This window comes from Molothrus ater, chromosome 13, assembly GCF_012460135.2.
Source record: "Molothrus ater isolate BHLD 08-10-18 breed brown headed cowbird chromosome 13, BPBGC_Mater_1.1, whole genome shotgun sequence".
NCBI lineage: Eukaryota > Metazoa > Chordata > Aves > Passeriformes > Icteridae > Molothrus > Molothrus ater.
Window position 1 is genome coordinate 13,900,926 of NC_050490.2, and position 27,028 is coordinate 13,927,953.

The 27,028-nt window shown below is 42.2% G+C and overlaps 1 protein-coding gene across 1 annotated transcript in view; it reads right to left on the reverse strand.

Moving 5' to 3' along the window:
• AKAP13 (A-kinase anchoring protein 13) overlaps positions 1-27,028 on the reverse strand; it is a 206,499-nt gene that overhangs the window by 62,840 nt on the left and 116,631 nt on the right. Inside the window, exon 10 of the mRNA XM_036389369.2 lies at positions 26,750-26,811. Within this exon, the coding sequence (XP_036245262.1) occupies positions 26,750-26,811 (62 nt within the window). The remainder of the gene's footprint in view (positions 1-26,749; positions 26,812-27,028) is intronic.

Here is a 27,028-nt window from a genome sequence, read left to right on the forward strand (position 1 = left end):
GTCCATAGATACTCAAAACACAAACCCCACTATCCACAGCCCAACACTGAGTACTGGGATCCCTCCTCAACACCTGAATTCTGCTTGTATTTACTCAGGACTAGTGACTACAGGTACAGACAGTGAGAGGAAATTGTCTTTATAAAAGCACCTGAGCATCAGGAGCTGGGGAATGTACCAGTATGGAGAAATTTGAAATGAGGCCGTCTTGGGATTTTGCAGACACGTGTGCATTGCATGTGAGAAAATTCCTCTCTTTTTCCCCCAGTTTCTTGTTTTGCTGAGAGAAGCCCAATGAGAGGACCACAGGCTGGTGGCCACAGAAGATGATAAAAGCCCCACACTTTCTTGCTTGCCCACACTGATTATAGCTCATTGATTCCAGGCATCCCAAGTCTTTGCAGCAGGAGCAGAGGGTGCAGTGCTGTTCCAGTGGCAGAGAGAATATGAAACAGCCTCTGGGAACAGAGTTTCAATACACAGCCCTTGAAGAAATGCCAGGAGAAAACCAGCTATTTTTCCATACAGAAGCCTGAATGTGTTTATCTGCAGCTCAGACACAGAATGAATCATGGAAGCACATCCCCAGGCACCAAAAACTGAATCCTGCAGGATTTTCTGTTTGCCTGTGAAACTCCAGCAGGCTAGATGTTCAAAGATGCCTTTAGGACACCAGCTGGAGCCAGATGGTTCCATTGCTCTTTCTGGGCACACACAGGTATTTCCTGACTCTTCCTGCAGACCCTGAACTTGAAACTTGATGTGATTTAATGCATAAGAAAAGGACAGCACTGGACACTATGAGACACCCCAAGATGAGGCATCCTCTGTCCTACAGGAACTGTGAGTGAACACCAGACTCCACTCCCAGGCTCTTCCTTCCTCTCCCCTTGGTCTTGGACAAGGAATTATCTAATCCATAAAACCAGGCTCAGGACCTCCTTCTCAAAGACATTCCAACAATATCCAGGGCAGAGCCATGTGCTGGAGGCTCACTAGGAACAGGGCAGGGACTACCTGGCTCCTATCTCCAGCATGGAAAAGTCCTTTTTCTCTCCCTCTGGTTTTATTTTAACTCTTCTTGCCTTCCATTTCACAATAAAGAGAACACACTGACCTTCCAGGAAATCTTTTGCTATTGCAAAAGTTTGCACTTGTCAACCTCACTGGTCGTGACATAAATCAACATCTCCAGAGCACAAGGAACCAGATGACTTTAACTTTCATTTCCTAGCAGATCCCTGGAGATTCATCTTCCCTCCATATTATTTTAACTTTGTCCTAAATGTACAAGTTTCCATTTTTCTCCTTTTATTTTCCCCAGCTTCCAGACTATGATCTACCTTGCAGCTAAAACCAGATACTACTGCACATAGGAAAATATTTAGGAGAGTAATTGTAGCTTGCTTAGTGTATCATTAAGTAATTGTGCACCACACTGAGTAATACCCATTTTAATATCCATTGCAGAATAAAAGTAGTAGAAAAAAAGCAATACTTCAAATTCAATTATAATTAATTTGTTTCATAAGCAGAAATTATACAATGATTTTTTTTAAAACTTCTATGCATATTTTGATTATTTTCTAGGAATTTCCTGTTCTTGAAAATTTCGTATAGGATTAAAGAAATTTGTACACATAACTGGAGTTCAATGTTTATGCTGAGCAGCTTTTAACTTTACAGTTCCATTTACAATGAAATTATCCAGTTGCCTGCAATTCCTGCACTAGAAACTAAAGCAACAGTTGATTTACCCCCTTCACAAGAACCACCTTTCAAGATCTTCCAAAACCGTCTGAACAGGAGCATGAAGGATGGGGCATCTGGGGAAGGAATTTCCACTGTTTTCCTTCAACATCTGTTGCTGCAGAAAGACTCCATACACACAAAACTCACATCAAGAGCAACAATCACTGCTTTGGCAATCATCTTGCCAGACAATATCAAGAGCAGACATATCAATTTGCTTGCAAGTTCCACATTTATTTTTTATTTAAATTATTATGGTAATCTCCCTGTGTATTTTCTTAGCTTTGTGGGATGATATTAACAGGTGGATGCAGAACCCAAAGACATTCTCAAATGTATGCCAAAAGGGACAAGACTTGCATTTCTATGGAGATTTTTTTTCTTCTAGCACTGTGAATATGCTACACTGAGTCTTTTATCTTTACAGAGCTGGTGACACCATATCAGGACATATTTTCAAGGAGGTCCAAACTGACCTTTCTCATAGTAACAAGCCAGCAGTGTTATAGGAAACTATATTAAAGGATTTCACCAAAAAAAGGCTCCTACAAGCACAGGACATGTTACATGAGTGAATAAATTAGCTCTTTATGGTGCAAGAGCAACACTAAATTCCTAGAGTGCATTTATCGCCCAGCAATGTCCCAGCAGGGAAAAGGAACGTGTGCCCCAAGAACGTTTTCCAGCCCTTGGCATTGAAATGTCCTCCACCAGCAAAACTAAAAGTCAACAGACTTTAATTAAGCTTCAAAAATAACAGCATTTTCTTTCCCAAAAAAACCCATCTCTTAGCTAATATGGGAGCAAAATTCCTACAAACATGTATGTGTCTAATGTGAAAACACAGTAATTTCATTTAAGCTGCCCTCCCAGTTGTAATTCTACATGAGACACAAACAGAAAAACTCAAAAACTTTCTACAGCATTCTAAAGACACATCTCTCCTTCTGTCCTTCAATGACCAGAACAGCATGGACAGATGTTGGATTAAAGCTTAGTCATTCTGGGCCCACAAAGTTTGATGAACACCAGATACCCATCAGCTGGGCATATCCTTCCCCCAGAAAAACTCCAAAGAAAAAATGAGCTTGCTTATGTGCTAATAAAGAAGAAAAACTTCAACATAAAATGTAAGGAAGCCTAATTCCAGTTAATTCAGGGACTTCTCCACAGACTACTTTTAGCTTAGGATGTTGTAGATGTCACTTTGCCTTAGGTAGGCAGGGATCAATCAGAGCATCTTCCCTGGTGCTGGAGTAAAGATACCAGAGCAGCCAGGAAGCAGAAAAAACAATTAATAGAGCTGTTCTTTTAACTTCAAGATACCTTGATTAATTATTAATGCTGGTTTTAATTCCACAAATAATGATCTGATCTTCAGCTGGAAGTTCATCTGAAAAGCAGAAAAATCAAACCTCATTGCCCCAGCTGTGAAAACAATTTACTCCTGATGCCTACCCTTAACAGCTTTAGCATTCACATACAGAGGTGAAATGCAGATACAGGCAAAAAATGTTAGAAAACATTCCCAGCTGTGATTACTCATCTCCCATTCCCAAAGCAAGCCCAGTTCTTACTTGGTAACTTTGCAAAGCAACTGCCTGTTCATCCCCATTGAATGCCTGTCTGACATCACATGTATCTATCTATCTATCTGCAAGGTGCCAGCCAGTGTGGTTTTTGTATCCTGTCTGTGTAGTTTTATTTGTGGTAGCAGGCACAACATAAAAATGAGACAGGGCTGCCAAGGCACACATAGGCACACTGAGACTTCCCATTTTGGGCTTAGACCGCTTTACCCTGCACGTAGCTGCTCAGAGCTCAGCAAAATGTTCAGACAAGCAGACATCCCACACACCCCACAACTTCTCCCTCATCTGCTGCAATGCAAACCCAGCAGGAACAATGACAGCAAATTTTTATGTCATTTCTGCATCGTCCAGGCTTCCCTGCATTCAGTAAGTTCAGGATCCAAGTTCACTGAGTTTGCATTGCTGTAGCAGCCAGTAAAGGACACAGAATCATGGAATCATAGAATGGTTTGGGTGTGGAAGGCACCTTGAAGATGATGCAAATCCAACACCTTTCCCTGGTTGCTCAAATCACCATCCAACCTGGTCTTGAGCCCCTTCAGAGATGGGGCATCCCACAGCTTCTCTGGACAAGCTGTGCCAGGACCTCCCATCTCTCACAGTAAGGAACTTCTTCCTAGGATGAAGTCCTACCTCCAACAGGGACTGGGACACTGTTGGTAACCTGCTGCCTCTTGCTTTTTTATATGTGGAGAGGAGGAAGAAACTATGCTAAAGCCAAAAATAATTGTGTGCATCAACCCTCAAAATTGCTGAGGTTCATTTTTTTCATAACTTCACAAGCCACCGTTTCAGGCTCAATCTAAACATGGAAAATTTGAGTCTCAAGACAGTGGCCCTTCAGATGACAAAATTATGGGTAGGAACCAAAAGTTCTTTTGCAATTCTGTCTAAGAATGGATGCAATCAATGCAAAAATAATCTCATCTATAAACATTTATAAAATTCATTCTTCACCACTTGTTCCCATTGTCCTTTTTCAGCAGCTTATTTTCTTTCCTGTGTCATGACTGAGTCACCATCCCTGGAGGCATTTAAAAGATGCACAGATGTGGCACTAAGGGACATGGTTTAAAGGTGGACTTGACAGTGCTGGGTTAATGTCTGGCCTTGATGATCTTAAGGGTCCTTTAAACTGAAACAATTCTGTGATTACTGAGTTCCCTGCCTTAAAATGAAGCAAAGAACATATCCATCTACTACTCAAGAAATGACAGTTTGTCTGAGTCAACCTGCAGCCAAATTGAAAGCTGTTTGGTGCTTTGCAGGTATCTTGTTAAAATTTCATCACCTCAAACACTCTTGATGGATCCAATTTGGGTTTGCTTTTTTCTATCAACATGTACTTGCTTTTCAATATTTAAGCAACCCTGTCCTGTGAACTCCCCAAAATACAACAGCCTAGATAAGGTACAGTTTTATTTCAGTATTTTAATGAAAACCAAACCCAACAGAAACCCCACCCCCAGCTCCCTCATTAAGGGCCTGATCCAACTCCCATTAACGTCAAGAGATGATCTGCCACTGACGCACTCAAGCGCTGGCTTGGATCCCTAGATCTTCAAAATTCAATTTCATCTACCAGTTATGTTCTAGAAACCAGAGAAAACATGAAGGACAACTGAAAATCGAGCTAGAGTTGATTGTAGCTGTAGCTGTCACCAGCACCCTCCTATTTTAAACATCTGCAGGCTGTACAGCCCATGTTGGGAGCAGCAATGCGTGCACACACGCACACATATATGGACACTGAGTCATTTGCAGGAACAGACAGTATAACCCACAGTTCTGAAACTCAATTAGGAAAATACCAGTTGGAACTAATAAGAGCCACATTTTGTTATAAAATCTAAGCTTTGCTGAACAAAAACTAATTTAAGGAACTGATGACATCAGAAACACTGAAGCTGGATAATTCTAGTGAATTGTATTTTAACCCAGGCATTCAGATACTCTTCATAAAGAAAAAGATTTTGCTTTTTATTGGCAACCAAAATTATCAGAGGTACCAGGTCTCCTCCCAAGAATTATTAAGAATTGTACACACACTGTTTCTGTGGAAGAAACAGTGTGTGAACAATGCAACAACATTTTTAATGTCTCCTACTGTGTCTATAGACTGAGTATCATGGGATTCAATCCTCAACCAGCATTAGTAACATCAGAGGTCTAAAATACTCAAAAAAAATTGAGCTGGTAGAGAAAACAACTTACAGCTATCTGTGCCACCAAAACCACTAGGTACACTGAATTAAAGGAAAACACTTTCATTCATAACAAAGCAAGGTAACAAGAGCTAGGTCTCTTAGAGCAGATAAAGTAGAACAAGAATTAACTGAAAATAAATTTGTTATATATTCTTGTATTGACTTGGAAACAAGAGCATGAACCAAAAATCATAAAAAAGGAAGCTATATGATCATGTAGAATCCCACTGCTTCAGCTAAGAAGAGAAAAGAGAAAAAGGGAGAGGAAAAGGAAATGATCTTCCAGCAGTTAAGATCTCTGAATTGGGCTGTGTTTTGCAGTCCCTCTGGCTTCTCTCCTATTTCCATCCACTCTGCCAGGAAATTGCTGAAGCTCCACAAAGCTGTTACAGAGACAGGACATTCCCAGACTACCATTGTGCCATTTGGTGGAGCACTTGCTAATTTTAGATTAGAGGAGGCACACACTGGGACAATTAGCCAAGAGCCACTCCTGATTCTTGCTCCAACCCATCCTCAGACAAAATCACACCCAAACAACAAGACTGACAGCAACCCTTCTAACACAAACAAAAAACAGAGGCAAAGGAGGATCCACCATGCCTTTTTTTGGCAGAATGCATCTTTTGGGGAACATGTGTCATTCAATCTCAAAAAGCAAGCGCTGGAAATGGAAACCCTTTTCCCCTCACACAAAAAGCCCAGCTGGGATTTCAAACCAGGGATTGTTTAAGGGCAGAGGGCAGGAAAAATGGCCAAGGAGCTCTCCCAAAGAGTGCATGCCACAAGAGATTATTTAGTTGCAGAGATAATGATATGATAATAATATGATATGGTTTAATAAAACTCAAAACCACCTCCATGCTGAAGGGCAAGAGCTCTTCCACCTGTCCCTCCCCACCGCATCATCCCGAGGGACATGAGCACAGCAAGGAACAGACTGATCCCCTGGAAAGAGGAAAGGGAACCCAAAAACAAATATATACAAACATCATACCTTTAACAACACAACATCTACAGTCCTGTCCACCTTGGAAATGTCGCACAGGCTGTATCGCCTCTTGTGGCGTTCGTACATTTTGTCCAAAGAGCTGGGAGCAGAGGAGCAGAGCCCACCATGAACCCTGGGCTCACCACAGCCCCAGACCTCTCACATCCGTGCTCAGAGGAGTCCCTGTGTCTCAGCACACCAGCCTGCCCGAGCTTCTTAACAGGAAAACGAAAATCCCAGCGCTGCGCCCGGCTGATAAAGTCTTCTCGGAACAGATTTGCTTATACAGGCAATGCAGGAACTTATAGCAAACAAAAGATATTTGAAGACAGCTTTATACATATAGGATTATTTTTTTTGCGACTGCTAAGAATGGTATCAGCCTTCCTGTTACAGTAATAATAACAAAAAAAAAATGTTTTCCAGACAACTTTGATATCCAAAAAGCACCAGAATGAAAATGCTGCCCGAAAAGAGAACAAAAGCCAGATGTGTGCAGCAGGAACACTGACACTCCAAGTGGAAATGCAGAAGGTAGGCTCAGCCACGATGGGTCTAATTCAGGAAGAAAACAAAAACAAACCAAAAAAACCAATCTCCGTATCCAATGCAAATACTGTCACCAAAGCGTTTTGTTTTTCACGCCCTCATGCACTGAAAGAAACAACAACAAAAAAGTACTTTCCTCCTTCCGAGTCAGTTCACTGTTCACTGGGCAGGACGGCTGGGGTTTGAGTTAAGTTTAAATTTCTAATGACAGCACTGGGCAAAAGGAAAGAAAATAATGAAATAAAGCCACTCCCTCCTGATTTGGGCTGGGACGTCACTGCTTGCCTTTTTAGTCCTGCACCAGTGTTCTCCCGGCTTTCAAATTTACTTTGCAGTTGTGGGAGCATGATTCACTGAGAGGAAAAAAAAAAAAAAAAAAGAGGAGGGAGCGGGGGAAGAAAAAGAAAAAGCAGCAGCTTTTCTTTGCCAGCCTCTTCCACCTCTGGCTGCAGGCACTTGGTGTGCTTGCTCGGTCCAAAACGAGACTGAGAGCAAAGGGACGTGTTTTTCAAGAGGTAAAAAGACTCTTCCCACTCCCCCAGGCCAGGTGAATGAAAGACAGTTTCAAGGTTAATGCTTTCCTAAACCAGGAACGGAAACTTATGATTTAATCAGCGCGCATGGAAAAAAAAAAAAAAGAAAAAGGAAATCAGCTATTTACTTCTTCTTAGTTTGTTTGCAACACAGAGCAAAGATCTCAGCAACTAGTTGTCCAGAAAATATAATCTTCCCTCATCTATTCTAGCCTGAAGACAGAGCTTTTTTTCTTGGGGGGAGAAAAAAGGAAAAAACCCTAAAGTTTTTTGTCTTTCTAATGCTGGGGCCAGCACAAGTCTCTCTGCTCTCAATAGCTCATTCACATCAGCTGGGCCCTGCATGCTCACTGCCACATGGTTTCCTGTTTTCAAACTGCCCCCTTGCAGCCCCCTCCGCTTTCCACCCCACCCTGACCTCTCCAGGGATGAAATCTTTCCATACTTCCCTGGCTTTAGACATTCTCTCATTCACGATTCAAAAGGGAATGGGGGCGGTTCAAAACGCAAGGGAAAAAAAAGAGAGAAGAAAAGGGGAAGCAGAGTTTTCAGAGACTGGGAGTTTGTAGCGACCAGAACTTGCTGCTTTGCTAGATGGAAAAGCTGAAAGTGCAGAATTTTTAATCCCAAGCTACAAAGCAGAAAACAAAATTGGAAACAGCATTTATCAACTCGAGGTTTGACTGCTGATCTCCAACTGCCACACTCGTCAGCGCCGGCAGAACTGGCCCACCTCCTGCTGCTGGGATTTGCTCCACTCCTGGAGCTTAGTTAGGGGGTTGTAGGTTTTTCATCCAGTCCTGTAGGGTGGTCCTGGCTCCCTGGTTGTATAAAGAGATTTGTGGCCACCAGCTCAAACTCTGGCAAAGGTGACTCAAACCCTGCAGCCTACTGGAACGGATAAAACACAAGTTCTCGGCATCTGAATGCAAGATGAGTCTTCCAAAGGAGATCTAAACTCATCTGCTGCAAGCAAGGCCTCCAGCTTCTCTCTTCCCAGTGCTACCCAGTCTTCTGACTGCCCAAACCCATTGCACCACAGCCTGCCCATGAGCAACACAGGAACTGACTCCCTTCTGTGCCTGTTTGGTAAAACACCAAAACTCGGAGTTTACAGAACCGCCACGCACTACTGTGAGCTCCTGGATGTGCCACCCTGATCTGTGCAGTCAGACTACACAAAAGCACAGCTACCCTACAGATTCAGCAGACTCAGTAACCAAGCAAAGGGCTTCTTCTCCTGAGACTGCATGGCACAGTGGCCAGCCCTGACACAAAGGTTGGCCTTGGGCCTTGCACCTGAGCGTATCCTCAGGCACTGGAGCAGGCTGGGACTCGCAGCAGGTGAGATCTCCCAGTGAGGGACACAGGTACACTCTTACCTAGTCAGTGCCAGGGTCTCCCCACACTTCCCTTATGCTCCAGTCTCTCCCTCACATCCCAAAGCTTCATCTCCACCACACCACCAGCTGAACTGAGGAGGATTCCTCTACGAGGCTGTCTTACAGCTACAATCCCTGGCTCAAGATCTCAGCCAATGACTCCGTTCTCTCCAACAATGAGCAGAGCTTCTGCTTTCAGTATTAGGACACACACAATGTGATCGTACTTAGGGGACTTTCTGGAGCCACCGGTTTTCTCCACAAGTAATGAGTCCCAGCAGTCATGTGCCCATCGAGACAAGGAATCAGAAATGGCTGTGACAGCATTCCAACCCTTCAAACACTACCATAAAAGGCAGGAATTTCCTCAAATCTAAATTTACAAGACAGGAACCCATGAACAAAGTATGTGAATTTAGTTCAGGTGTAGGAATTTGCAACAGTCACAGTGTCTTAATGATGCTCTAATGTTTCATTATGAAGCATCTTTTTTTTTAAAACTGATATAGCAGATAGATTTAATCAATTTAATTACAGCTGCTGGTATACCCAGCCAAGATTTATCCTAACAACAACTGCACAGCTATGCTCAGACACTCCATTTAAAACACTTCACCTTTGATCCACAGAGTTCCTCTGGCAACCAGAAAGAGATGTCCAGCTGCAGGGCTCAAGGAATACCCACCATGCAGAGAAGGTGAGCATCACTAACTGTGACAGTGCATCTTCCACAGAGATGCAAGATGGGTCCAACTTGCAGCTGCAACAACACCCAGTCTTTCGTGGCTCACATTACCTCACCCTTCTTGCAGGTAAGGGGAAATGAGAAACATCTCCAGTCAAAGCAGATGGGAGACATGCTGGGAAATGTGCAGCTTTCACAGCAGGAGGCCAATTTTCCTGTGCTATGCACAAGCATTTTGGGACAGCCAAAAGCCACAAGTAAACCAGTGGGGGCTTTCATGGGGCAACAAGGAACAGAAATCTGATGTGGAAGGTGCAGACAGGTGGAGGGAAGCAGCCAGGGAAGCTACCAGACCCACACCAGGCTGGGTGACTCTGGGATGCGTCCCAGGACTTGGTGCATGTCCTGTGAATCAAGATGATGACCTGCCTTACTCCTTATTTATGTGTCTAGATTTAATAAAGGTTGTCAGTTGATCTCCTTGACTCCGCTACACCTTCAGCCACAAAGGGAAACAATCAACACACACCAAGAAAAAATAACCCCTTCTCTCCCTTCTCATTTTTTAATTTAAGCTTCCAAATCCCTAATTTGTTCCAAGAGTTTTTTCTGTAGTTATGTTCCTGACTCACAGCAAAGATCAGGGGACCAGTGATGACTACAGAAACCCAAAGTTCATCTCATCTTCATTTCCAGACTTTGCTGTTGAAGGAAGGAGGGGAAAATATAATATAAACAAGCAGAAGATAGTGTGCCAGACACACTCTCCCTTGGGAGACAATCACCCTCTTCCCTCATTAGGTGGGGCTTTTGCTGCATTGTTTCAGGCTAGAAATCTTGCCTTGCACACAGCCTGCAATCCACACAGGCACTGTCAGGCAGACACAGAACACGACTCAGCTGGGACAGAGCAGAACAAAGGCTTCCAGTCTCTTTTGTCCAGCTATTTAGGCAGTCCTTGAATGCCATACAAGTGTTTAGACAGTATATAGCATTTATGCTCTGAAACACAATGAAACAAGACGATCAGAAAATAAAGATTAAATTTAAAAAAACCTACTCTAACAAGTAAATAATTCTCTTTTTTTGGCGAGTTGCTCAAAATGGAGAGGAGACACGAGCAGCAGCCCCGGCCACTGGCTGCTGATGCGACAGTTCTGGGCTCTTTATTGAAAACATCTGGAAGTTCTGAGCCACTTTGTGCAGCCAGGAGTTTGAAACTATCCAATCATTTCATATCCAAACCCAAGTCCAGCGCTGTGGATTTCAAGGGAAGGAAAAGAGGGGGAAGAAAAAAAAGAACAACCGCACTTGATCACGCCATATGATCTGTAACTCATCCAGATAAAACTCCTCCTCCTCCTCCACCCGCTAACAGACCTCTTAATGACCAGGAAATCATGGTTATCCTGAGACAGACTGAACTATTGTTATCTGTTTCAAATTACTTTTGCCATATCGTTATGAAACACTGCAATGATGCAATCTGCAGAAATACTCAGGCGCATTAACTTTTTAAACCGCGACTCTGATAGGAACTAAGGGAGCAGCAGATGAAAGGAAAGAATTCTCTGTTTTAAGCAAGGCAAAACCCACTTTTGGGCACTAAAACGAGGTGATAATAAATTCATCAGACAGTAAGAGTGAAGAATTACAATTTCAATTGCTCTTTTCTTAAAAGAAAGCAGCTTTCTGGGAAGGCTTTTTAAAATTTTACATTTCTGGCTCTTGCGAGAATAGACAAAACAAATCGCTTTTTTCCTAAAACTAAATAAGGCAAAGGAAATCTGTACTCTAAGGCTGCAAAGCCTGTAAGAGGAGCACGTCCAGTCTGGAAAGGAGAGCACATCTATCCTGTCTGCTGGGAGGGAGGTCAGCGCCCACGTGCGACCAGACCATGATGGACACTCAAATGTGGATTCTGAAGCAGACCAGGCTGCTGTTGACCACAGCTAGCACTCACACCACAAACCTTGGTCAAGAGCCCTGGATATCTCATAGCATTTCTCATGTTTGCAGGAGTACTGCAACACTGAGAGGAGTTTTGTGGCTGACCCAGCCCCACTGTGCCTGTCCGTCTGCATCCCTGTGTCGTGGTGGCACTTTTGTCCAGAGCTGCATCCCTCTGGCCATGGCACGATCCAGCTTGGTGTCCCACCAAGCTACAAGTAGCTCCAAAAGGCTGGCTGTGATTTTGAATTCCCCTACGAGGTAGGGCATGGAAAGAAAAGGAGTCACAGAGGGGGACACTGACAGTCCCCCACCACCTGTGGCAAATCCATGCTACTCTAAGGGGAAAGGTCAGTGATGCAGCAACAAACCTTCACAATTCTAGTCCTAAAATACCCCCATATTCATCAGTTTGATTTAATCCTTGGGCCAAATCATCCACAAGTTTTATTCTCCAGCCTGGGCCTCTCCCAAAACTTCCCTATTTAAATCATATATTCACACCAAGGTCTGGAGAGAGGCATTTCCTCACGGAGCAATGCTTTGGGACAACACGACTGGGCTGAATTTAACATCAAACAATCCACTGTCCAGCTGCAGCCTGTGTTTGAGCTCAGACAGAACCAGACAGAAACAGCTAAAGAGCCATGAGGGAATGAGGAGGGCTTGGAAAGCTGTCAGACACGGATACATGGAGCACGTGTTTTGAGAAAATATAAAAACACCTTGAGAGACCTTCAGCCACTTCCTGACCTTCCCTTTTTCTAATATTTCTCAGAGACTCAGTGTACATTTTTCAGGAATTTCTATTGTCCAAATAACCTTCAGAAAAATGCTGAAGCTTTGGTCAGCCACAGAGCATGCCTGAACATCCTTCCAGAGGAAGTCAACTGCCCATCTTACAGCTCCCAAATGGCTACAGGAGAAACACAACCCACTCAAGAGATTAGCAACCCCTCAGCTGACTCTACATCACTTTGCAAGATCTGCTTCTTCCTTTACCAAAAATAACTGCAGTTGAGATGTCTAGCTGGCTGAAATGCTGTGGGATCTTGGACCAGCCCACAGATATTTATTTAGTGTGTTATGGGAGTTGAGAGAAATACTTCTGCTGTCAAGCACTGGACATGTTGCTTTGCTCTGTGAGTTTCAACATCCTGAAAATAGGGATGGGAAAACATGAGTGGATAAAGCGGGAACAGTCCCAAAAGAGGCTGTCAAGGAGCACCTGAGCTATGAACTGCAGCAACAACCCAGCTGCACGTCCCCTGTGTCCTCCTGTCAGCTGCTCCTGTGTTCAGGCCCTTCCCACCAGGGTACGGGAGTCAAATGACTTACAGAGTGGGTCAAACACCAAAAAAACGGGGACTTTTGTAAAGAATAACATAATTTGCAACCAAAACAAGTGGATGGAGAATAATGTTTTGATTTCACAGCTGGCACAGCCCAGCCTGGAGCTGCTGCTGAAGAAATGATGCTCATTTCTCTGATCTCATCCAACACTAAAGTTGGTCACAGTAGATTTGTTTATGTTTTCCTTTATGGTTTTCAGTTGTTGTCAATAAACATGTAAATTTTACATGCACACAATGAGTGATAATCTTTGCTAATTACTATGATTCTCCTATAAAGGAAGGATTGCAATTTTGGGGATCTGGAAAGATAATGACATAAATAAAAGTATTTAAAATACCAAATTGCATTTATAGTTTTCAAACCACCTTAAACATTATACAAGTCACTTGAAATTGGTTTGCACAGACCATCCATCCCTCAAATACCTGAAGGCCTGCTCAAGCCCAATCAAGCAATGTCTAAGAATTTGCCCTACAGAGGAGTTACGGAAGAGATCACTGCATTTGTCTCAAACGCAAGAAAAAGGGAATGTTTCATTATCTATAAAGCTTATAAATTCAAAAATCAAAGGAGTTTTTCATTTTTATATAATCCATAATAAAAAAGCATATTCTGACATGATTGGGATAGCTACAGGATATAAGAAAGTACAGATTTATACAACTAAAAACAGATGTTCTGTTCCCCATAACAACCCATTCTAGAAAGACTGAACCTCAACAGTTCAAGATATGCGGTTAAAAATCAGTTCAAGTTTTTGTGCAGGAAAACAAAGCACCTCACATTTCCAGAGTGCAGGAAACATCCCTGTGCTCTGAAATGATCCCCACTGCTGTGGGCAGGGCACAGGAGCAGGCAGACACCGCCTGAGCCACTCCAGGATGCCTCAGCTTAACACGAGATCAGTGCCATGAAATGCCTGGTGGATGGTTCTAGCTGATGAATTATGTCTTTAGCTAAAAACAGAGACAGGGTAGCAGATTATGTAGATGAATTGGCGGATAAAGCCCAACAAAAATGACGTATGGCATGAGTGAGTGAAATTAATGGACAATATAAAAATGACACATCTTGTACTGAGGAAATTATTCAACTTTTACCATTCTTTCATGCCTACAGTTTAAGGCACTGTAATCTAACCGAAAAACAGAGACAGGTCATTCAAATGAATAAATCATGCCAGAAAATGATTCAGTTTCCCTTCTTTTATTTTTTTCTTCTTCTTTTTTTTTTTTTTTCCCTTTTTAACTGAAGTCCCTAAGACTCAGCCCTTCGGAAGCCCACATGACCCAGTGTATTGTCCTGGCCAGGCACTCTGTCAAAAGGGAAAAAGTTATCTTTTCTTTCATCTTGTAATTGAAAATCTGGGAAGGGAAGCACTGGGAAAGCAGAGCACTGTACAAAGGCACCCATCATATTCCCAGGTCAGCTTTTTGCTTGGCTGCTAATGAAGGCAGTGGATTGAGGACACTGTGGCATTTTTTTTGCTCTTCCAATTTTTCTGTTTGCTTTGTGGGAAGGAGGATCTCAGCCCCCATGGGTAACTGAGATGCTCTGAGAGCAGCCAAGCCCCTCTCCCAGCAATAACAGCCACTCCAGATCACCCTCCTACCTACACCCGCATTCAACCAATATTTTTGTGCCCTCTCTCCATGCATTTGGAAACCTGAAAGGAAATCCAATGCAAACTTTGAGAGGAGGCATTTGGAATCCAGCTCCTGCCTGGGAGGTCTGCTTTAGGACCACATGAGTATTCCTTTGCTCACTGTTTTATCCGTTTCCCTGGTAGTCCTCTGTAAAGAATATTAAACAAACATGTCTTTACAGCTCAAGAGCCCAGGAGAGAATGTTGACCCTGTGCAAAAAGCCCTGGTTTTATCCATTTTTACCCCACTTTCATCCCTCTGGACTAAGGATGTATATACAAGGGTAAGGATTCATTGGGTGCACAAAGCCATCATTAAGGACTGCTACATCAATCCATGCTGAGTATATTCTCCCCTATAGCCTGATTTTAGAAAGTATTTTCAAAAGGAATTTCAGGGCATAAAACATGTATAATTACAGCCAGATACATGGAAGCATCACCATTAGTAAGGAATTTTCTCAATAGTTGGTGCTGCTCCAGAAAAAGAATAAAATATTTATTCTAAGGTTATAAACTAACATACCTCACACCTCTACCAGCTTTTCAAAGATCCCTCTACAGTAACATTTGTTGTTGCAAGGTTAAATCCTAACTGGAATAATGGTTCCCAAGCCCTGCTCCTGTGCCTCTCCACTCAGTTAAAGCTAGGGAATGTCCCTGCAAACATGGGGAATGTCAGGCCAATACAGGCGCTTTAGGAAAGTTTTAGTTGCTGAGTTTTTGAGCTTCCCTCTCCCATTCCCATCTCTCACCTGCCAGAGATAATGCATTTCCATATCTTTAACAGCTTTTTTCAATAGATAAATACATTTAAGACAATGGTTGATGATAAATGGCACCAAAATGTCAAAAAGCAGCGTTTATTATATCCTGCAATTTCCCTGAGTTATCCTTCTGATTTGGACTGTCCCAGGAGCTGCAAATTGCTGTGCTGCAGATAAGGAAAATGGAGCATCTGAGATTTCTCACCAGTGACTACAAGGAATGGGTTGGTTTTGTTTTCTTAGGAAGAAAGAGGAAAATGTTCTGAAGCTTTCTCTTCAGGCTAAAATCCAAAACATTTACAAGACTCAAGAGCACAAAAGCTTGCAGATAACCAGCAGAACTGATGCCAGTTCCATCAAAGCAAACAACTAACAGCAACTGGGAGGAATGCAGATTATGCAGCATCCCTCTCTATTGAAAAAAAAAATCTGTTATACAACAGTTAAATAATTTAACTACTCCAAGTTATTATTCCTCAGTTAGTCTTTTTTGGCTATCATGCAGCACTAGTCTATTCTGTTTCTGAAGTTTGCCTTTAGGAGAAAAAAAAAAGGCAACTTCAAAACACACAAAAATTAATGAAACCCATATGTGGGATACTGTCATTATTCCATGTTTATAAGACGATCAGGTTTTGTTAAATGGGCTTACTTAATGCAGATGCATAAGCAAAAATACCCAGCAAAAGATCTGAAAGCTATTGAAAGCAAAATATTTGCACAATTTAAACTAAAAGCCACTATATATTTTGGTGCAACTTTGTTTATGGCTTCTCTGACAGCTTATAAAGTTCTCCTAACCAGAGAAACATCTCCTAGATAAGATTTTACCTTTTTGACTTTTTCCCTCATACTGTATTTAAGCTGGGCCAACCTAAAAATCAATGGCTTATGGAAACATCTGTTGATACAGGCACACAATTTTGACTTTTTTCAACAGCTCTTGTTATTTTATGCTCTTTTTTGGCTAGGCCTGTTGGTAAGACTGGAAGAAAATAAAAGTTGGGTTCCTTTCCTGACTTCGGTCTCTCTTTAGTGGCTGCAGTCAGCACCTTGTTCCCTCCCCTGCACTGGGAGTTTGGGGAAAAAAGGCTGAGTGCCCCCCATGCCTCGTCTTGTCCACCAGACTCAGAAGAGAAATAAAGGAAATCTCACTAAATACTGGCTTAAAATACCCCCTGCTATTGCTGCTTTCTGCCCCTACAAGGGACTAAAACACCCTCCACTGCTCATCTTCCTGGCTCCCATTTGCACCTCCAACAGCAATCCACAATAAACCCCAGGTTTGTCTTGCCTCTCCTCCTGCTATTTCACTGCTGGGATCCAGACATCTGCCAACATCCTCTGTAAAAGATAACACACAATATATTTAAGAGTCAAGCTGCCACAAGATATTTGGTGCTTCAGACAGTGCTCCTTCCCAGACAGAGAACATGCACTGCTCACAGGAAGGCTTGCATAAAAACAGAATGTACTTTTCTTGTGAATCTAATGATTGCCTAACAAAAAAAAAAACCAAAACAACAAATTCAACCAAAATATCCTATTTTCAACATTTAATTCAGCTGCTAGTTGAAACAAGATGTTTCTATCTAAATTCTGTTTGCTTGAAAGAGAAGAAAACAACTTACAAAGCTTTTAAAGAGCTCCAGTCTTTTTCAGTGTACATTCAAACTGTCAAGAGCCAAAGAAAGCCAATACCCCACGCACAGATTTTTTTTTCTTTCCCCTTGCTCTTTTTAACAGAGAGGACTTGTTTAAATCTTACCTTCAAACTTCTTATTTCCCTGCCATGCACTCCTAGAGTCTCTGTCAGCTGTGCCAATGCTTGCCCAAAAGGAAAGTCATAATAAAACCAGTTTAAACAGAAACTGCTTATCTAGAGGAGGGAGAGCCCCAGGTTCGCAAGCAGAGGAGATATTTCAGCATTAAAGAATTCTCGGAGCTACTCCAAGACACAAATTTCGGTTGTCTGCTGCACTGCAAGGATTTTAAGCCCAGAAAGAAGCTATTTATTTAGTCTATATACATAGATTTATAACAAAGGCAGAGGATCCATCTACGCTCTTCTGGGTGCTTTTTGAATCGTTTATAGCATACAAAGTAAAACTCAGCTTCCTCAAAGACAGAAAAGAAGAAATAAACAAGGCTTGACAAGAAAAATCAAACACTGTCCCCCAAATATACAGCTATGAACTAAAAAAGCTTTTTCAGCTGCCTCTCGATGTCTCCTCAAAGCACATTAAAACACAGAATTTGCAAAATGCCCTAAAACTCATTTGTGCTCGTGCTGCAGGGAGGAGTTTCTCCCACCCCTTCCCTTTGTAAGACCCCAATCTTTACAGTCATGCCTCTCTTGGGTTATCTACAGGTAGGAATATCAGGACATGATGTAAGCAACCTTCATTCTCTTTAAAAGGCTCAAAAAGGTACATTATTGCTCTGTTTTAACCCTGGATTTCAGGCATTTGAAGCTAAAACTTATCTGGGCAAGCAGGTCAGTAAGTGTTGCCTCACCTTGTTATGGCCAGTGAGTAAAAAAAAGAAATAATAGTGGAACAAATTACCAAGGAATCCTTCTGTAATCTCAGTAGATTTTAACAGCCCATCCCTCTCCGTGCTTTTGGTAAGAATCAGTACAGTATTTTGGAAAGGCAGAAGAGATTTCATACTCCTAAACACAAGATGATCTCACACTGAAACTAACATTTTAGAGAACTGCACCTCCAGTCTTTGAAAATGTGTATTTTGGAAATATTCCTCCTAACTGCTTTCAGGCACTTAGTATATCCAGCTGTGTTAAGAAACCTAGCAAAAGTTCAGTGTCAAGCAGTTCAGGATTATGATCTTTTTTTTTTTGATTAATGGAGGTAAGCATAGTCTCAGACACAAGACAACAAGTCACTTGATGCTAAGCAGACTCAGTACCAGAGCTCAGAATAATGAGCAAGCAGGGGTGAGGCTTCATGTTCCTGCCTCTTATCTCAGCAGCTGGAAGGACACCACATGAGTGGGGAGAGTACAGCCAGAGACAGGCAGAGCCAGCCCCCAGGTACCTGCAAGCACAGTATTGGTGCTCCAGAGGGAAAGATGGAAATGCTCCAGGAGAGGGAGGCATGTGGCATTGGTAAAGATGCAGGTAAGGATATACCCCCAAATAACTAAGTACAAAAATAAGGAGAAAGTATTATTAAGTGGCTGTAATGGGATCAGGGCAAAGTCTTTAGGGAGAAGTAATATCTAACCAGGCTGAGGAAACCAAAAGCCACCCATCAGACCTCCTGCAGATCTGAAAGGAGAGCAGCATAACTCAGGTTAAACACAGAATAGCAACAATTCCTCTGTTTCAAGCTACACAAACAGAAGAGAAAGCAAACAAGGTAATCCAGAAATATTTGCTCTATTTTTTGGATTAGTCTCCTGGGCACAGCTACCGCCTTCATTTTCACCAAGTACATCACTGGCACGAAGATGATAAACACAGCAAGTAAGAAGGGAGGGAGCAGTTAAGTTCACCACTGCTCAAGAGAAAATCAGAAAGTTTGCTACATCAAGTACATGTTTATTTAGGAATAAATTTCATGTATAAGTGAAGCAGAAAGAGAAGTGGAAGAAGAACTTTATTATCTGCAAGACACCAAGTGCAAAAGAAAGCCTGGTTTAGAATTTGCTCCCATCTGCTAAGTCCTATACAGCTGATGAAGTATATTTTATTAAACCATTGCAAAACATTTTATGTTCTTGTTACAGCCTCCTTGCTGGGGTTATTCCAAAGCAGAAGTCCAAAACACAGACCACACACAGCAGTAAAAAACCAAAGTAGCAATGGAAAGGAGGTACAGCAGCAAGGAGAAGAAACTCTTATCCCTTGTGTCTACCTGCTCTGGGGTCCCAACAAAAAAAGTCACTCTTGTCCATGCTTTGTACATGTCATTTGGAGATATCACCTCTTCTTTAGCATAATTTATGACTAAATCTTCTACCAAAATTCAGAAGTTTCCTATTCTAGAAAGTTTTAATTAATTATGACAGCAAGGACAGCTATGACTGCCCACAGCCAAACACAACACACCAAGGCACTACTCTGACCCTGGGGATTTTAATTCTGACCTGCAACTGCCCCAGCTCAGCCAAACCCATTCCCTCCCAAACTTTTATTTTGGATATCACATTCTTGGACACCAAATCACACAGTCCTTCTTCTGGGTGGACTATGATATTTGAATCATCCACTGCAACATTAACCATCTATTCTTGTTTCACAGCCCCAAGCTTAAAAACCTCCCCACCACCACCAGTTTGTGCTGTACAACTGCAAAGATGTCCCTGCCAAGCCAGAGAGCCATCAGTCTGCTCAGTGCAAGGATGCTGCATGAAGAGGCAAACATTTAGTTATCACCCAAGCTTTTATCTCATCTGATGTTTTAACAGCAGTTTGAGCCCAGAAACATTCTGCAACACAGCTGAGTCACACTGGGCCACACCAGGATGTGTTTGTAACACCAGGCAGAAACAGACACTGAGCAGAAACAGCTGAGATGCTGCAGGAAAAAAAAAACAGATTTCCACCTTTGCATGAAAATAATATAATAAGGGAAGGCAAACAAAATAGGTGGGAAAAGGCTGAGAACAATAACAAAAAGGGAAATCTGTGAAAGGATCATGAGGTGAAAGGCACTTTGATTCCATGTTTCTATGGAAAAAGTTTAACAGTACTTCTTATCTTCTTACACTCATCATTCTTTTCATCTTTTGCTGGAAGTTAAAGTCAGAAAGTGCTATGCCTGGATATGCTAGAGCCTGCTTCATCAGTGCCCAAGAGTTCCTGTTCATCTCTCCTGTCTGTCCCATGACTCATCACAAAAATTCAGAACAAATGTATGGGAATATAATTAAAAATCTGTTTATTGCATTTATAAGGTTTTTCTCTAAAGTGGTATAAATTCCAATACACTGCAAAAAACTGTAATCTACAGAAAAGCATGAACAGAGGCCTGTCTACACTGTAAGGGGCCAACTCTGGCTTCCAAAATATCAGAATGGGCATTAGATAAGTTCCTTCAGAAGGATAAAAACCCAGTGATCTGATACAGCAAAGTACCCATCTGTCATAATAATGCAGCCTCCATCAAAAGTCTACATTTGGTCACCTACATTATCATCTTAGTTTTCTCTATATTTAGACCAGGAACTCAATGTGCAGTAATCATATCTACTGTACAACAGTTACACCACAAAACTTTTAAGATATTTCAAAAACAAATAAAAGAACCTACAGAATAAAGGGGATTGGACCTTTCAGAAACAGCACAATATTTTCCTTCATAAGGTACAATATTCAATGCCAGCATTCCTTTGCTAGACTAACAGTCTTAAGCATACATTATTTTATGGATAGTATGGATCCATAGTTTTATGACTGCATGGAAAATGAATGTATCAAACCACTGGAAGAGAGCTCCAAACCCAGCATTTTCTATCCTGGACTATTTTAAGTTCTGAACCAGGACTTAAAATCTGTTAGGTCTGTATTTTATAAACTTGTAAATTAACAGAGTCCTGATCCTAAAAAGGATCTGAAAGCTACTTTAATACATTGATGCAAAGTAATTTATGAGTGAACCTCTTTGTCTGAAGTAAGCCGTAAGTGAGCATTGCAGAACTGTAGTTATTAAACAGTTGTCTTCAATCTAAACCATCTCAAAACTACACCCAGAATAAACAAACAACTCTGCCTTTGAGGCAACAGCATCTACAGATGAAACTGCAGGTAGATCTTGATGCTTTTAACAATGAATGTGAAGAAACAGAGGAATAAACTTCACTGCGACTGGGAGGATGGCAGAGCCAGATGTTTAGTTAGAGAAAATGAGAAAATTATGAAAAACCAGAGCATCAGGCAGCAATCTTTGCCTCTGAAGAACAGTGGCTGAAGGGGAAGGCGAAGGGGAGGAGAATCAACTCACCATCTCCAGAGATCAGCGGGGCTGGCACAAGCCCCGTGGCCACGGTGGGGGCGGCGCGGGCGCCTTCATCTGCCCCGAGCCAGACCTGGGAGCAGCATCCCTGCACTGAGCTGGGGATTTGGCTCCGTGTCCATGCTCCTGCCTCGCCCCTTAACATCCGTGAATCCTGTGACTGAGCTTGGAAACTACTGTCTTGAGCTGGGGATTACCAGCATTCTGGATAAAAAGGCATCGGAAATGCAGCACCCAGAGAAATTCAGCGCAGGACAAAAAAAAAACCCTGCCACAATAGTTGTATTAATGCCTTCAAGGCATGAGTAATGGTAAAGGCCAAACAAGAAGCTCAGCCTGGTTTGAGTTTCTTTTTCTTTTCCTTCCCCCAGCTTTTATTCTCGCTCCCTGCAGCTTGTGTGGCAATGGCCGGAGCAGGCGGCGAAAGCCGGGGTGATGTGTCCTACCCAGCCATGAATTCACTCAGGGCTGGCCAGCGGACACAATTTCCTCACACAGCTCAAAGGCTCTGCTCTGACCATCCGGGGCAGACACAGGATGCTGGTGGGTGTGAGAAAGGGCCTTGGCAGATGACTAGCCCAAAGCCCTGACCCGCTGGGTGAGTGTGTGTCAGCCTCCAGCATTAATGCCAGGCTTAGGGCAGGCTCCCTTTTGGCTCAATTTTCCATGTTTACTGTAGTTACAGGACAACATTTACAAAGAGAGGGTTACACAAGTGATTTTAAAGAGGCAGGGTGAGAACACAGCCTATTGTTAAGGCAGCACTTTCCACCACCAGACCCAGCTCTGGTTTGTTTCCAACACTTCAGCCACTTGCTCTGAAATTGTCCAAGCTGTTGACGGAATTCCTACGCTATTCTGTAGGCCCTTTGGAAAAAAAGGGATTTGCAACCCCCATCCCATAGTATGTACATGTGTACACCCATGCAGATGGAGAAAATGAACTTCAGTGCATACAGACAACCTGAATTTTGTCAGGTCCTCAGGGTGAGCAGTGTGCTAAAATAGTTGATTCCTAAGAAAATAAATTGAAACCTGTAGAACTATAACAATCCCTTGTCTTGGGTCACCAGCAAGGTTCAGTAGTTTGGAACTGCACCAGACTCTGCTCCTCAGCACCAGCCACAGGAGGTGGGTGACACCGTACACCTTGGAGAGAATTTTATCCATTTATCTGATGACTCCAAGGAAGAGAAATATGAGAGATTACAGCTGGGGGAAGGAAAAATCTCTGTATTCTTCACACCTACTGTCCATCCCAACATCCATCTCAGTGCCATGTGTGTCTCTACTCTCTCCCATAGGCTCTTTTCCATCCCCTTCTTCCCACCTTCATCTCCTGCAGTCCTGCTGTCCCAGTCCCCTTCCTGTGCACACCCTGCCAGACTCTGGCCAAGCAGCTCCTTGCTCTTCTCCTTGTTCAGCAAAGCACAAACATGTGGGCCTACAAACCAAAACCAACGGGCAACAACAGACCTGAAGCTTGGTTCTGACAGCATCATCTCTCTTATCTGTAACAACTCCCAGGGAAGGAGGCTGCCTGGCCTCCCTAGGTGGCCTTGCAACAGTTTTATGATAGTAACAGGATGTTTTCACAACATCCAGCCTAAATCATCCTCGCAAATTAGCAAATAAGTAAATTAAACTGCCATGGAAATCTGGGACTTTAATAACCACTATTACATGTTGGCAGCCTGCTGGATTGCACAATGGTTTTCTTTTTGCTGCATCGAATAAATTTAGTTCTTTCAATCTCTTCTCACGTTTCTTAATCTCTTCTCATTGTTTCCTTCTGGACACTTTCCAATCTGCCTGTGTCTTCCTCTGAGCAGGGCACCCCAAAGTGGATTTGATGGCACTGATGATGGTTCCACAGTGCCACACATGAGTAAGTCACCTCCCACACCTTACAGAGGACACTCCTTCAAATAGAGCTCCAAACAAGACTTGTCTCTCTTGCAATAACTCTTGCAGTTGGTTCATTTGTAATCCACTACAAATCCTCAGCCTTATTTTAACCTATCCCTCTCCAGCTTAAACCTGACTTGGTAAAAGTGAATTTTGCTTTCTCCTTTGCAAATGCAGCACTCACTGTCTGCTTTTATCTCTTATCTGGATGTGCTCTCCAATTTCTTAAGGTCAGTCTGAACCCTGACCCTGTTCTCTCAAGTGCCTAAAATCCCTCCTGACCTGATATCATCTGAGTGTTATAAACATACCTTCATCTTCCAAATCATGACTGAAAATATTGCAAGTTTCCCCCCAGAAAGTGACCTTGCTGATTTATCAATTGTTACTGCACTACTTGGATCAGTGGAGGGATGTAAGTGCAAGAGTTTTCTAAGCTTCATTCTCAGCAATTTCTGAAAACACAGACATTAATTAAATACTGTTCCTTTGGTAAAGGTAGGATGCATTAAATTCAATAGGAACTAACTAATACAGTTAATAAATGCAATGGGAAGGCTATTGCCAGTGAACTCTGTCCTGAGGTCAGCCAGCTACAACTTCTCAGTCACAGGCTCAGACAACCCAGCAGCACAACCTTATCCATCCTGCCACATGAAGACAAAGATTCAGCAAATAATGAATCACAACCAATTTCTGGGATCAACACAAGAGAAGCATATCATGGTACAGTTCATTTAAAACTGCTGCTTTACTTTTATAATGCTGGAGTCACTGGCTCCATTTTAAACTATTTTAATATTGCAGCATGCAGAAGCCAAACCAAATTTCTCATCAGAGTTAAAAATTATTCCATTTTAAAAACACTAAAGTCTCATTTTAATAGATCACATCAAGTGATTGTCCCAGCTCTACTCAAGATTCCCGAACTAAGCAGGAAGATAAGGACCAGGAGAGTCTCCATGAGGATAAGCACCCACTGCCCACATGCAAGGAGCCTGGGAAGTTCTGGTTACAGAGTTTTATAGGTGAACAGATACAACCTCTGAGAAAAGATTCTGGAATTTAAGAAATAGATAACTTAAAAACTCATTTTAATTGGAAAAAACGTTTTTCCATTATTTTCTCTTTAGTGCTTATAATTCTATAGACCATTATTTTCCTAAACATTTTTTAATAGCAGCTTTTCCATGACATGTGCCAGAGTCTTCTGAAATGACTACGGGAGAAAGTGTGATATCTCACATCTGTAACACTGGCATCACAGATCCAGCTAATTGTAAAAATCCTTCACAGTTTTTCATTCTTTAAAACCCAGCTTAGAAGAAAGAGTTTACCTCCTTCTCTCTCCGAAGTACTCAAGCTACTGTCCTTCAGCCTGACTGAACTATACAAGAAACTGCACTTTTTAAACTCCAAGACTGTTTTCTTAAAGTAACTTGTGCTTATGAAAAGCAGTGTGCAAATTTCTCACCCATAAAACAGGAGTAAGCAATAATTCCCACGATCCAAAACTGCGGAGGCTGCAAAATACCTGCAGCTCCTGACCAGGGGCAAGCAACAACGCTTCTATTTGCACCAAGTTAAGAAAACCACCTTTACTAACCACAAAATGGTCTGTAATGAGAAGGCAACGAGCAGCTCAAAGACTCCTGGCTACAGAAAGCAGCAGCACTAAATAAAGCAGAGTCAGGATGTGGCAGGAGAGGCACAAAGCGCGATGGCGGCTTTCAGCGGCCGCCTCTGACCCAGCCCACATGTGTGAATTAAACTCTATTTATAAGCCTTCCACTCCTTTTCGGTTGGTTTTTTTTTTTCTTTTTTTTTTTTTTTTTTTTTTAAACTACCTTAATATAGTGCAGTTGTTATTTTGTTTCTGTTGAACGTAGCAACAGGAAACCCGGTCAGTCCTGCAGCAAACTTTCCATTCCCCTGGCACTCCCATTCCTGCCTCGGAAAAGCCAGATCTCTAAAGAGGTGTTTGACAGGGTGGGAGGGAGAGGAAGAAGAGAAGAAAGCACACACACAAAACCCAAAATGCCTGTAAAACATGCAAAATGGAAGCTAAATTCAAAACTTTTTTTTTTTTTATTTTCTCCTTGTTCGAAAGTAAAGGCTGTGTCCTAAATTACATTTTCTAAAGATTTCTTACTTCACTACCAGATTTGGAAGTACTGGTCAGGAAATTTATCTTTAATAAAGGGTCAGTAAAAAGAAATAAAAATTCAGTAGCATCCTATTCACACATTCCAGTAATGAAAGACTTCCATATCAGACAGCACAAATTTTGGCTTGGAAAGTTATTTTCTCTAGTTCCTTGCTAACTCACCAAGCAAACAGCTACAGAAATTAAGCCTTAACTTGTTAAAAACATAATAAACCTGATTTTATTACAAGCTTTGGCAAGACTTTTCTGCTGCTCAAAGAGCTTTACTGCATGATGAGCAAAGATTTTTGGAGCTCCACCCTGCACTGTAAACTCATCCCAACAGTATTTTCTCTTTTAACAGCTTCATAATGGTAGGGGAGGACACAAACACAGCTGCTCAAAGGCAACGTGCTCCAACACAAGGCTGCCATCAATTTGCCATTTACAAAATGCTTTTTCAGGAACATGAAACCCCACATAAAATACAGGAGCAAATACAAATCCATCTAGGAAAGGTAAGACTAAAAAAACCCACAGCTATTGACAAAGCAGAATTTGCATTAGTGGTGCTTTAAATGAAAATTCTGTTCATATAAAGCTAAATATCAACCTTTTTTTTTTTTTAAATCACAGAGAAGTCTTAAATATGGCAAGTAATAAAATACAATACCAATGGATTCCTGGCATGACCTTTTTATATTGTTTCACTGACATGAGGAATATGACATTTCTCCCCACATTTGATCCCTATATATCCTCCCATTATTCATTTTTCTTCCAGCTAAGGCACAAACACTCCCAGCCCATGACTCCTTTAGACTTTGGGGTCTGTGCACACACCAACATAAACCACAGCCATGGCTCTTTCTGCCAAAACCTCCCTGGAAACACAAAGCACCAGAAGGGATGGACAGACTCTCCAGGACCACCCTGGCGGCAGCAGCGCAGGGACCTTAAAGGTGCTGCTGGCCCCACACAGCATCACCAACCTCAAGTGCATTCCAGCATGTGGCTTTTGATGGTCAAATCATACACAAATCTTGTGCAAGGTACAACTTTGCCCCATGAGGAACCTCTTGGCTCAATCTGTCTGTGACTGGCTGAGAAAACACAAATGTGCCTGAATCCAGTGGTTGAAAATGCAAGGGCTAGAAAAGCCCAGGCTGTCTTTAAAAGGCTAAAGCAATGTCACTGGACATTGTTCAGCTTTGCAGAGGCTACAGAAAGGAAACCAGCAGGTCACAGCAGCAGTGACATTTCTTTATAAAGAACAGCAAAGGACAAGGTGACAACACCTGCACTCACCACTTCCTGTGTGCCGTCCTTCTGAAAATCCACCTCGTCCTCAGTTTTCATTTCCAACATCCCTGTGCAAACAGAAGATCCACAAAGGTAATTTAAAACAAACTTCTTTCATTGCTACTAATATTTTTCTGTTTACTCAAACCAGTACCCCCTCCCCAAAAAAAAAGAAAAGAAAACCCAACCCCCAAGGCCCTTCAACAAGTCTATTTGAACCCCTACAAGGCCATTTGATTGCCAAATTTTGGTTTCATTGCTGACTTCACTGCTTCCTCACTATTC